The sequence below is a fragment of the Oreochromis aureus genome, linkage group 10 (assembly GCF_013358895.1).
Source record: "Oreochromis aureus strain Israel breed Guangdong linkage group 10, ZZ_aureus, whole genome shotgun sequence".
Taxonomy (NCBI): domain Eukaryota; kingdom Metazoa; phylum Chordata; class Actinopteri; order Cichliformes; family Cichlidae; genus Oreochromis; species Oreochromis aureus.
The window spans coordinates 14532366-14544895 of NC_052951.1; the positions used below are offsets into that span (position 1 = coordinate 14532366).

The 12530-nt window shown below is 42.8% G+C and overlaps 1 protein-coding gene across 4 annotated transcripts in view; it reads left to right on the forward strand.

Annotated features, from left to right (window-relative positions):
* LOC116336205 (pro-neuregulin-2, membrane-bound isoform-like) overlaps positions 1-12530 on the forward strand; it is an 84136-nt gene that overhangs the window by 44276 nt on the left and 27330 nt on the right. For all 4 annotated transcript variants that reach the window (XM_039618941.1, XM_031760013.2, XM_039618940.1 and 1 more), the window contains one exon: positions 629-747. In XM_039618941.1, coding sequence (XP_039474875.1) covers positions 629-747 — 119 coding nt within the window. The remainder of the gene's footprint in view (positions 1-628; positions 748-12530) is intronic.

A 12530-nucleotide genomic window follows, 5' to 3' on the forward strand; every position in this document is an offset into this window, starting at 1 on the left:
CCTTTAGACTATTTTTGGAGATCACACATAAATTAGCTTTTGAACAGATCAAAGGTGTGGAACACACAGAGTTAAACTAGCTCTGTGGTTCAGGTCGCCCTGTGGAAAGCTTTACAAATGCCTCTTTCATAACAGCAGTGTGGGGGGTGGGGGAGGATGCTTTATTACCTTGTTGTAAATTAACATCAAAAATACCTGATGGTCTGGGGTTTTTTTGTAATTATGTTTTTTTATTGATTTAAAACATCATTAGAAAATAAGAAATACCCAAGGGAAGAAAGGAAATATGACAGTTTTCTGTGTCCTTGTCCTGTAATTACTCACCGTGGCTACTGTTGAGCAAAGGTTAAAACTTAAGGAGGCCGCGATATAACAATATCGACGTGAAACAGAGCTACAAAACAACACAGCAGCTAGTTCTAACATATTGTTCCACGGTTTCTTATTAAAAACAGTCATCCCACTCTCCAGAGCAAGTAATCATGAATCCTTATTACAGAAGAGCTGGTGCCATGCCCTGTCATGCACCGGCACCCCTCCCTCAGTGTTTCCACTTGTTGCCTTCACTTGCTATTTCCTCCCTGCCCTGATTCCCCTGACTCAGCTATGTGAGTGTTGTCACCCACAGGAAAAACTCCAGAGTCCAGATCAGCAGAGCAAAACTGGAGGATTCTGGGAATTACACATGTGTGGTGGAGAACCCGCTGGGAAAGGACAACTCCACTGGCACTGTTAACGTCCAAAGCAGTGAGTACTGACTCCTAAGCAACAGGCAAAGCGGCACAGATGTACTGGCATTGTTGTTGTTGTTATAACTGTTCTCCTGCCAATTGAGAGATCCAAAGGAGCCATTACAAACAGGCATGCAAGAAGAGTAACACGCATGAAGAACAACTGTCCACACATGTGGTTTTGGCCTATTAATCAGTGGAAAACAGAATTGCACTTTGGGGTGAATGGAATTTAAATGCAATGTATGGTGTGTTATCTCCTTTCATTCACCATTCTTCGCTTGCAATGCAAAACCCCACAAAACTGTACTGCACAGTGTCTTTGACCGTCACTGACACGCAGCAAAAGCAGCAGACTACAGATTTAGATCTGAAACATAGCTTGACAGAATATGAGAGTTGTAAAAAGTATCTTCAGTGTGTGTGATAGAATCTAACAGGCTTGTTTAGTAGTGGTAGTGGTGTGTGTGCATTGCAGATTTTTGCAAAGTATTGTATCAGATGAAAGAGTTTTGATAACAGCTGCTTCCATTCAGTGGGTTAGTGAGCTTGTGTTTGTTCCTCACAGTACGGGGAGCGAATTTTTTGGCTGCTGTGGGGAGCTTGTTTTTTGAGTAGACGAAGCAAATACATTTATATATCAAAATATAAGAAAGAAAGAGTTTCAAAGACCTTAAAGAGCTAATACATTTATGTTGCTCTGCATCCTTTCAAGAAAGGACTTGATGTTATCTGGTGCTGGACTGTCAGAGATCTATATGGTTGTCTGGCATGAAAGAGTCAGAAACTGCTGGATGTGCTTGAGGAAATCCAACTTCCTCCACTGAGATCACCCGGCTTTTCTGTTTGTAGACCGCTGAGTAATGGCGCAAGACTTTGATACTGTGCAGGCATGAGCATGCGACGTTAGTGAATCAAGTCAGCGCAGATAGTGATTGTTTAATCACACCTATCGTGCGTGACGGCATATTTTTATTCACGCTATTCCGAGTGAGAGATTTCCTAGTTGACAACATCCACATATTCACTATTTTTGAAGAATGAGTGACTTTAAAAGAAAGGTTCCTCGTGCCGGACCAGTGGAGATGTTCTCGTTATTGCTGACCTTACAGCTGGGTGATTGCTGTACTCATCCCACGCTGATGGAGGTGTAAATGGTTGGGAAAAGGAGGGGGATTGGAGTTTATCCATCACACCCTGTCCTTGGGCGCACTCAGGGCACAATAATCACCTCCACCTTCTTGTTTTGCATTTGTCAAGGCCACCTTTCAGAGCTATTGTTTACAGTTAACAGACTTAAGCTGAGCTTCATTATTAGAGCCTTTTCAGATAAAGAAAGGACCCATTGTGTTTGGAAACACGGAGATTCTCAGGGGTTTCAGCATGCAAGTTTGATTTCCAGCAAACAATTGCGCCGAAAAGAAGTCCTCCATATTGTGTTTAAATGGGGCTTAATATCGTTTTTAAAAGTTTCCTGACATTTAAAAGGCTTCATTTGAGATTCACAGCCAGATTGTGTGACTCTCACTATATTGCTTGTCATGAGATTTGGCTCTTCTCCAGTGCAGTGATATATTTCTTTTCACTTATGTGCATTTAATATTTAAAGGGTCAGTGATGCAATACATACTGCGCTAACATTTATGAAAAATTAATTTGATAAACAGTAGTCGGTGAGTTTCATCATGTTTAATTGCAAGTAAATAAGAAAGGTCAGATCGTGCTCGAGACCCTAGGGAACCCCTGGTGGTAGCACCTGTTTGAGCGAGCTTGCGAACATGTGACTGGCGGCACATGAAAATGTATATGATGATCTTAGCAGACGAAAAGAGCTGGTAATGCAGCAATATCAAAGGTAACATAATATCACAAAGCAATGAACAAGTGGGCTGAGATGTACAGTAGCCACAATGGATAAAACATGACTGAACACCCGACAGTTCCAACTTTAAGCCGAGCACGATAGTATCTGCATGTGGTGCCGGCACATGTGTCAAAGCTGAGGTTAAAGCATACTTCTTCATTGAATCTCAAGTCATCCTTTTCACAGCTTTGTCCCTCTTTTGTCTTTGTGTAAAAGCATCTTTATGTTCTCTTTGTGTTGTTATCTGTCGACGCTTTGTCATTTCCTTAAATCACTCCTGGATATTCCAACAATGGCATCACTGTATGTCCTTTCATGTGCCACGATCACTAGATGTCTGTCTCTGTGTGTTTTGTTTTTGTGTGTGATTGTGAGTGTGTGTGTGAATGTGTTTGTTCGTGGTTCAATAAAAAAAAAAAAAGTCCCATTGTGTTACAACAGCACGTCTCGTTCTGTCATGCTTCAGGGGAGAAGGCAAGACAGGGCGAATCAGGGGTGATATGTCCATAGGCAGTGGGAGTGCTTAACTGAAAATACATATGGTATTAAAAGGAATTGGAAGCAAGCAGGGCATGTTGCTTTGATTAACATGCTAGTCTGAAGGCTGAAATTAGCAGATGCAGAAAAAAAAATGATGCATTGCATGTTGCAGGGAGTCTCTGTGAAATGTATTTCCCTCCCCCCCAAAAATGTACTGTGTGATTTTGATTCAGATGCAGAGAACATGCAATCTGTTTAGACCGAGAGCTGTTTTCATTGTGAGGTCATAAGAGAAATGGCCATTGTGTTAAAGGGCTGCAGTGGAGTATGCTCGCCTGCTGCAGTATGTTGCCGAAGCAGCATGTAGCCGCAGTATTATCTGTGTATGTGTGCCTTCCAGGGAGGGAGAGCGAGGGGAGGGGGTGCAGATGTAGATGGACAGAGCGAGCTAAAGAAGAAGATAGCGTGGATAAAGGAAGGAGGGCGGGTTGTGGGGAGGGGGAGCAAAATGAGGGAATGCATGACAGAAAGCAGACAAAGACATTAGGGTAGAGGGCAAGAGGGAGATACAGCCAGTGGAAAAGAGAGGCAGACAGTGAGGGAGAGAAAAGTATGAAGAGGAAGACATGAGTCCGCTCTGTTGCAGAGGAGGGTTTCACACCCATTTTAGAATGCAGTTACTGCTCTCCAGCTTTTGTCCTAAGCACCTCCGTACAGTACCTGACATCTAGATTCAGGGTGTCTTTCCTCCTTGCCTGTGGTGTATCTCTAACAGTATCTGGCATGCAAACAAGCCAACACTGCTTGAACTTATTAAGGAGAAGACAGAAAGTGAAATCCGTAGAGCATAGATAATAAAGTCAAATAGCAGCTCAGCACGAGAGCATCATTCGAGCCCTCGCACTTGGATACAGTGTGGCGCCGGGCTTTGCCTGCCTGCTTGTCTGTTCTGGTGAACAGAGACTTTGGGAAACCAGCACTCAGCTCCACCACATGGTGAACACAGGCCACCACAACCCATCTTTATCTCAGCGGCTCACAGTAACTCTTGCACGTTATTCTTTGCCAGTTGTGTGTTATACATTAATATGTTTTAAAGTAAATGAAAGGACCTTTTCAAACGTTTTCAAAAAGCTTTTGTGGAGGTTTTAATCGGACAAAGGTTTTAATCGGAAGACGCTACGGTACCACACTTAACAAAACATTTTTTTCAACCCGTCTTTATTGGTACGGTGTTTGACTTGATATGCAAAGTAGCAGTTACAGAAGGAGTGCCAGGATGTGACACATAGCCCTGAGGTGTTGCCAAAGTTAAAAGTTATTGTTCTTTTCAGTTAAAATTATTCTTAGGAGAACCGCTTCCACTTGCCATAGAAGGAAGGAGTCTTTATATATTCCTGTATTCCTATAGTACACAGAACAGCTGGTCATGACTCATCACAAACCATATCAATATAAGACAAATGTAAGACCCGTGTAATCTCGAGTCGAGATGTGGACCATGGCGTAGAAACTGCTGTGAGCAGAACCTTCCCTCAAACTGAACCCCTTTATGCATTCGGAGGCATGCAGCACATTGTGGCTTCACGCCAGCCTTGCAGTTTGCCAATAATATTGATTGATTGGACTTGTGTGGGGATTTTAGTCATGTCTTTTTGTTAGGGCAGCAGAAGAGAAACACACACCGATTAAGTGCCAGTTACTGTACAGTTATTCAGCACAGATGGTTGGAGGTTCTGCTGAGTTGAGTGTTTAAGTTGCTCGTTATCAATGTTTCGGTCTTAAGACCCATTTAATACTCTCTCCTTCTCTTTGGCTCCATTTGAGCTTCCTGGGAATTTTGAAACATTAGTTTAATCTGCGGACCAGTTTTTACATACTTTTGTGAGGCCACATGTTTTATTATTTGTGTTTGCGCCAACTTTGGCTTTCTGACAAAATGCACAACAGTGTGCAGCGTATGAGCAACTGTGCACTTCCTGGTGGTTTGGAATATCATGTATCCTTTAAACAGTCTCTGTGACAATTGCTGTCTTTTTGAGCATGATGCTTTCCGCCTTATGCCCAACCCCCAGTGCCAGGGACCATTTGTTGTCCATGTGGTCTGACCTCTACCCTGTAATCAGTTTGGCATGGTGAAACCTACTGGCATACTGCCGAACAGTGTTGCATATCATCCGCTGTTTTCCATAGGGCCAGCATGAAGGAGCAACACTAGTCAAAGTTTGCTCAGCTCCACGTGGCTTCAGATTAAGGCCTCCCATTATCCTACAGGCTGCTGTGTTGTGATAAGCGCTTGTGAGACAGCCATTTGTGTCTGCAGGCTGCAGGTCACATCCTTGGGGGGTGCTGTGCGCAGCTCCGCTGAGAGAGTGTGTGAGCGTCCAGGAATGTGTTGATGGAAATCACAGCTGAACGTACGATTCCTCCAACCTCAACAGTCCTGCTGAGGCCCACCAGCAACAATTTCGCGCATGCATGCACTCACGCATGCACAATGCCCCTCAGCCCCTACCCCTCCCTCAACCCCACACACATAAACGTGCGTAAATGTTTTGCGTATTTTCGCTCCTCATTTTGAAATCAAATACTTGCAGTCCTGCTGTTAAAAAGAGGGGAAAAAAAGCCGTTTGGCAATCTCAAAAACTCTTAATAACTTAAACAATTGAGCAGGCAAACGAGAACTGGAGCATCTCTGCAGCCCCGCGTTAAGCTTAATTTACAATTTGTTGCATTGTTAAAGGCTCAAGAACTCAAACAATTACACCCCAGTCATCCTGCATCTGACCTCAAGTCAGTGCAGAAGGCTAAATTTACTCTGTCACATTTGCTGTTGCACATAATTCACCTGCAGAAAATGTGCTAATATATAAATTATATATATGCTGTGATTATATGAGAAAGCTCCTGATTGGTTGTTATTTGAACTTAGCTAAAACGGACAACAAGACCAAATACGGAAAATAAACCGATAGCCCTTATTCACATTCAGTGTTAAAGCTTGGTGATGATACAAAACATTGATCAAAGTCTATCAAAGACAAAGGTTTACGATATGTTTAGTGAGCCCTTCCTTGGAACCGAAGGCCAAAATTTTCCCGAGTTGTAAAACAACTTTATATGTTACAGAAGACATGATTAACACAAAGCAATAAACACGAAACCAAAAAAAACAACTTTTTCTGTTTTCTTCCAGTAAGTTAATATGTGTTCTACGTAAGTGAATCATTACCGTAAGTACCTCTTTGCACTGGATAAACAACAACTTCCTTCACTCCTTCCACGTCTTTCGATGGTCAGTTGAGTAAAAGCAAAACTTACTCAATCCTACTACGCAAGTGAAAAGATAAACTCATCTCCAGTGACGCTAAAGGATGTTAGTTGTGGCCTCGGATGAATGTGGAGTATCTGTAAGCCGGTCAATTGTATTGATTGCTGTGGGTAAAGCTACAGCCATGTCTGCAGGAAACGGGCCTTCACATCTGCCAAGCTCTCTGTATTTACAGGCCACTGGAGAACAGCTTGTCGGGTTCTGTGGATCAAGCTGCTCAGCTATTAGTCATACCCACTTTTTTAAAACTATCCAGGAGTCCGGGGGTCTGGACAGGCGTGTCTCTGAGGTGGCCATCTGATTGTGCCAGAATCTCCACAAAATCAAGATCAGGTCCAGGGCTCTGTACAGCAAAGAGAATGTTGTAATCTAACATATAGCGGCAAACACAACTGAACACAAACTGAAGGAAACGATCCTGATCTTGACCAATTTGGAAGTAAAACAACAAACTTTCTGAAGTCATGTTTGCCATTGTCTATAGTTTTGCGTGCAGCAGCCTGCAGGCAAATTTACAAAAGCCGTTAATCCAGACATATAAAAAGAATCGGGATCTGTATTTCCTCTCTTTCACGTGTTAAGAAACCTGTTTTATCAAATGAAACCAGATTGTTTGTTTTGCTGTCTGACATTACGACTTGACTTATGACAGCTCGAGTGAATCACTTGTTTTCTTATTGCACTCACAGAATCATCATTTCATCTACGCTGCGGTTTGTTTTTGTTTATTGTTAAAGACTTTTTGTATTAGTGGACAGCATCCGGTGTGGTGAGAAGTTCCAGACTAAGCGGAAGCGTTTACGACTCGAGCGGATGAACACCCGCTGCATCACCTAGTAATCAGAAGACAGCTCATGTTATGAATGGATGAGTGCATACGTACAGCAGTGCTTCCAGTAACATCCGAAGGAAGCAGAAATCAAAGGGAAAGAATAATTTATCATGAATATCAAGAAAATTCTTGGAAACGATGCCATCATACTTTTGCTGGTCTTTTGGCACCTTCTGCACAACATGCATACCTGAGCCCAACCACAGCAACCACTGTGAGGCACATCTGTAAATACTGCCTCAGATCTTAGAGTATATCGATTTTAACCAATGTTTAGGGGCTTTTCCTTCAGCTCTAACAACCTGAAGTTAATCTGACAGAAGACAAGTTACGTTTCGCTCCTAAAACATAAATCAGCTCCCTAATCTGTCAGTAATTCATCGCTTTTTGACAGGGACTGTGAGTTATTGGCTTTCATATGTACTGCGTGCTAATGTCATGGAGAAGAGGCAGCTGTTGGATCCTATCATCAGAATCTGTGAAAAATGAGTAAAATATGTTAAAGAAAACACTTTCTAAAAGTCCCTCAATGGATTATTATATTTTGCTTGATCTGTCACTTCACTTTAATCCCCTCCGATCCAGGACGATAAGTGGACGTCCTCACTCAGATCTTTGAAAAAACAACTAAGTTATTAAAAATCAAAACACATCAGACTTCTGAGACCGTCCGGTAATCTCACTGTGTTATGCGGGACAGTTAAGCCGTTAGTGTGAATGAGTGAGGATATTGCTATGTGTGAGGAAGGAAGCAGCTGTTACACTTGAAAAGCTGAGTGATGTGAGCAGGTGACACAAGGTTTTCGCTGTGTGCAGGGCTTTGTTAACTCTTCCAGTACCCTGGGACCAAACCTATCTGAGCCTTAATTTGATAGCATAATAAAAGAATCTCTTTCAGCCCTCCTCAGCTGTGCTGGTGGTCTTTTTTCCCCCTGATGGCGACCCCAACTGTGCAGGGTGACTGGGCGCCGTCTTCTCCTGTCTTGACAAATCACTAAGAAGCACCTCGGAGGAGAAGCGATTGTCTAAAAATGATGAATTTCATCATGAGGTCCTGGATGTGCCGACAGAGTAATGACTTTAAGTTGCCTTAAGAGTCCGTTGCGCAGATGTGTTCATTCGCATTAAAACAAAGTCCCTGCTCCTATTCTTACCTGGCATTTTTCAGAATGGGGTCAGACTAATTCAGGGGTGTCTTCTGTTCTTTTTAAAGTTCTCTTTGAGTACAAGAGGAACATATATTTACCATTCCATTGCGTAAAGCTCAGAGTAACAGTACTATAGTTTAGTTGCCACAGCTGTCTTTCATCTTAAACCTCCCATTACTCCAACATGCTGCTTCCTTTTGTTGGACACTTGGCAACTGTATTCATCGTGTGTGTGTCGGGGTGAGTAAGTTCTTTTCCCGGGGACTCTGTATGAGTAGTGGGTACGGCAATAGTGTCATCAGCGTTGAAGCCATTCCCTCCTAAGTGTGTAGGTGTAAATGGAAAATGCCTCTCTTTGGTCAATGACACACTCACAGTGAACTCATCTTTTAGTATACAGAGGGCAGCCTAAAACAAAACACACTTGCTCCGTTCCCTGTTTTCAGGACATACAGCAGGTGTGGGTGGTGTGTGTGTGTGTGTGTGTGTGCATGTGTGTTTATGACCGAAGGAGGGCTGCTGTGTGCTTTCAGGCTTTCGGAGAATAACCGAGGGAAAACCTTTAGTCCTAACAGCTGGCCACTACTGTAGCTGTGAGTACAAGACCCAAATATGGAGCTGTGGTATATGTCTTCTATATCTGGTACAAGGTCGCAAAGACAGGCCTACCTTGGAAATGAGGGCCAGCTGTTGAAGGTGAAGGCAAAGGAGCATATGGCTACCTCACACTGTGTCCTTTTAAAGCTTTGAAAATATATCTAAATTATTACCTAATGTATTTCTTATAGTTGACATCAAATTGATCATCTGAAATTGTGGCCACTCCCAGCATTTATGACTCATAATAAATAATAGATAGAATTTCCGTTTGTGGAACACGTTTAAGTATATCGATTTGATCGGTGATTATTTTTCAGTCCGCTACTTAAAACTTTATAAACACTTCACAGCGAAGTCAGTCTCGCTTCATTACAAATCATTTCATTTGTTTTGTTCTCGCATGTTACCTTCGAGTTGTAAATCTGCTTTTTTTTTCCGGAGTTGCTGCCTGTCGGGTCTAAATAAAAGATGTCACCAGATTGAGTGACTCTAAAGTGGATATACAGTGTGCCCTAAAGCCCTGTGGTGTTTTCTTGTTTGTTTGTTTGTTTGTTGTTGTTTTTTCCCGAATTGAATCTTTGTCCACCCAGTCCTCGCTGCAGTAAATTCACAGTGACACTGAAAGCTTTCTGAAGAGTTAGCCCGTTGCTCTTCCTCACCTTTTGATGCTCATTTGTGACCACTGTAGCCATGGCTACAGGCTGGAAAACTCAAGGATGTGGTAAACAACAGCTTCTCAGGTCAGAGTGGAAAAAGTGAAAGCCACTGGCATCCCCGCACTTGGATTGTGAAAGTGCCTCGAACGCCACCCTGACTCTGATCTGAGCCGCCCATGAGAGAATACCCCTGTCCTTAACCGCGGTGCGGAAAACCCCTCGTGCTGCCCTGTTGCCAGCTGCACACATACTGGTGCCCGCCAGTGACCATAACAGCGCCCGTTTGTACACGCGCGCCATACCCCGTCTTTCCTAAGAGCTCTTCGCTCCCTCGCAGTGCGTGAGCAGCTGTTGTGCAATCACATACTAGGTTGCGCTTTGATTTGACTTCAACGCTGGGATGATTGAGGCAGGCAAGACCAGGCAAATCAGCTATGTGACTGAAAAATGGTAATAGGAGACAAGAATATAAAAGAAGACACACTGGTTGTGGCAGTGGCAGTCTTGCTGAGAGTGGGTGGTAGATTAATGTTCCTGGCAGGCTCCATTTTGTTCATTTCTAAACATTCCCGTTTCGTACTGAAGGAGTTTGAATTGTGGATAAATTTCCTTTGAAAAAAAGCTTTAAGTGCATCGCCATTCATAATGGGCTCTTTCGTGCATCTTACCTACAGTAAATAGTAATTTAATTCCTCTTTGGACCTTTGACATGAAATCTCTTGCTTATGTTATACTTTGTGCAAAATGCTGGAAGGCACAGATGCTTGATATTGCCACTGACTGGGTGTGGCCATATTGTATGTGTGGAAGTAGCATGCTTGGTTTTTGTTGGTTTTGGCAAGCTGAAATATTTTCCACCTAATGATCCTGTCAACAAGCCCTCTTTTCTCGCTCTCTGCTCTCATCTTCCCTGCACTACTTCAGTATCCATCGCTCTTTGTCCTTCTCATGTGTCTCTTGTTTTCTTTCATTGCTCCTACATTTGTCTGGGCTTGAGCTCCTGTCAAAATATGTTGTGGCTCCAAAGCTGAGCGTGAAAACACGTATTGTATGCATTTTTTTTATTTTTTATTATTTCAATAGACAATTTTTTATTTTTAATTGCTATCTTTTATAAATATCTGTTCAAGCAGCAGATCTTTATTGTAGCATTTGTGAGGTCCAGACATTTATCTTACTTTCTAGGCTCATTTGTCTGCAGCCGCACCTTCTTTAAAAGTGTAATGCTGCTATTCAGTACAGCCCACAATATAAATAGCTAAACTCTGCAAATAATCTTTTTTTCTTCTCCTCATTCATTTTGTTAAACCTCACTGGACATTCTCTGTTGCCACATCAGACACAGCTGTCAACAGCTTTATATTGAACCAAAGCCACACTTCCCAGTTTGCTCCTTTGTACCTCTCCTTATCTGTTTATCTTATTTATCCCTTCTCTTTGGATGGGATCGTCTTTGCAGAATAGCAGAAAGGAACAAAATGCAGTGCACACATGTGTAGCAAGAATGCTCACAAAATGAACAGGTCTTGAGTATTAAGATAAAAGATCTCGGTTCCAGCTGTAACAGGAGACACGTCAGGCATTCCCTGCCAAGAGTTGGGAGGTGAGGGAAGTTGGGGGCACTCAGTACTTTTTTGTTTCTGGTACATAAAACTGAGTTGTGGAAAAGCCTGTCTGGGTGGCAGAGCTATTGCAGAAACCACCCTCTTTACGTCTCTGCTGAAGGGTCTGTACATTTACATTTATCACTCTCTCTTCTGATTTTTGTGGTCTGGCTCGAAGGTTTCCTCCCTCTTTAGATTGGATAAAGATTCACATTATTTGGATTTATATTTAGGTTGTCACGTTTGCAATGATAACACGCTCGTCCATTGTAATGGTTGTTAAGCTGTAGAACATTAGTGGTTTTTGCACCTTCACACTCCTTTATCTGAGTTGCTTTGCTGCAGAAATGTCAGAGATGAATGTCCGCACCTGTTCTTGCTCAATGACATATTTCCAAATAGGCTACATAATTTATACTGTTTATCTTGATAACACTGTTTTTAAGAGTCAAAACAAGAAATTCATAACCAAGTCCAGATGGATCTGGTCCACCGATGGTTGAATAACTGCCTTGTCTTTTTCCCAACCCTGAATCTGATTCTGTCTCACATTTTTAGAGGCCTTACTGTTCATCTACAATGCTGAGGTGAAAAAGATTAGGCTAAGCTGAAGTAAATTATCAGAATTCGTCATAAATTGCGGGGACGTGTGTGTAACTTCACCGCGGGCCTATTGAAAATGTATTTCATTACACAATTCAGTGTTTTGGGGCCGGGCTGTGAGGTGCAGCGCAGGGCTAGGATTCAGTATGAGCGCATTTCTGCTTGCTGCATATGCACAGGGTGCCTCGAGAGGACAAAACTGTGCAAAAGGGACCTCTCTTTTCATTTTTACGATTTTCCTAGAATCCTTTGGAGAGCGTGGAAAGACAGGCATGTTTATGAAGGTTTCCAGATGGTCCGCCTTGCACCCCCAGCTTTTCTTTTCAGTTCTTGAGCCATGAAGGATTAATCAAAGTCAGTGGCAAGGGCTGATGGCTAAACACTGTGGCTCTCACTAACCCAGAGGAAACCTCTGTTCAACTTACTTCAAGTCAAATTCAGCCCCTGGGCTACAGTACTGAGGAAAGTTGAAACCCAAGGTTAAAAACCAAGCATGCTTAACGAAACCTTGGCTACACGAGTGCAGATAAACAAACTCTGCCCCCAATTCTGTTTAGCGGAGCAGCTGATGTCCTCCTCAGGTTAAAGGAATTTGTAGTTGCGTCCAGCAAGGAGTCAGCCTTAATGAATACACCTGAACTCTGGTCCCCTTTGAGAGGCGGGGAGGGGGATTATGTAGCG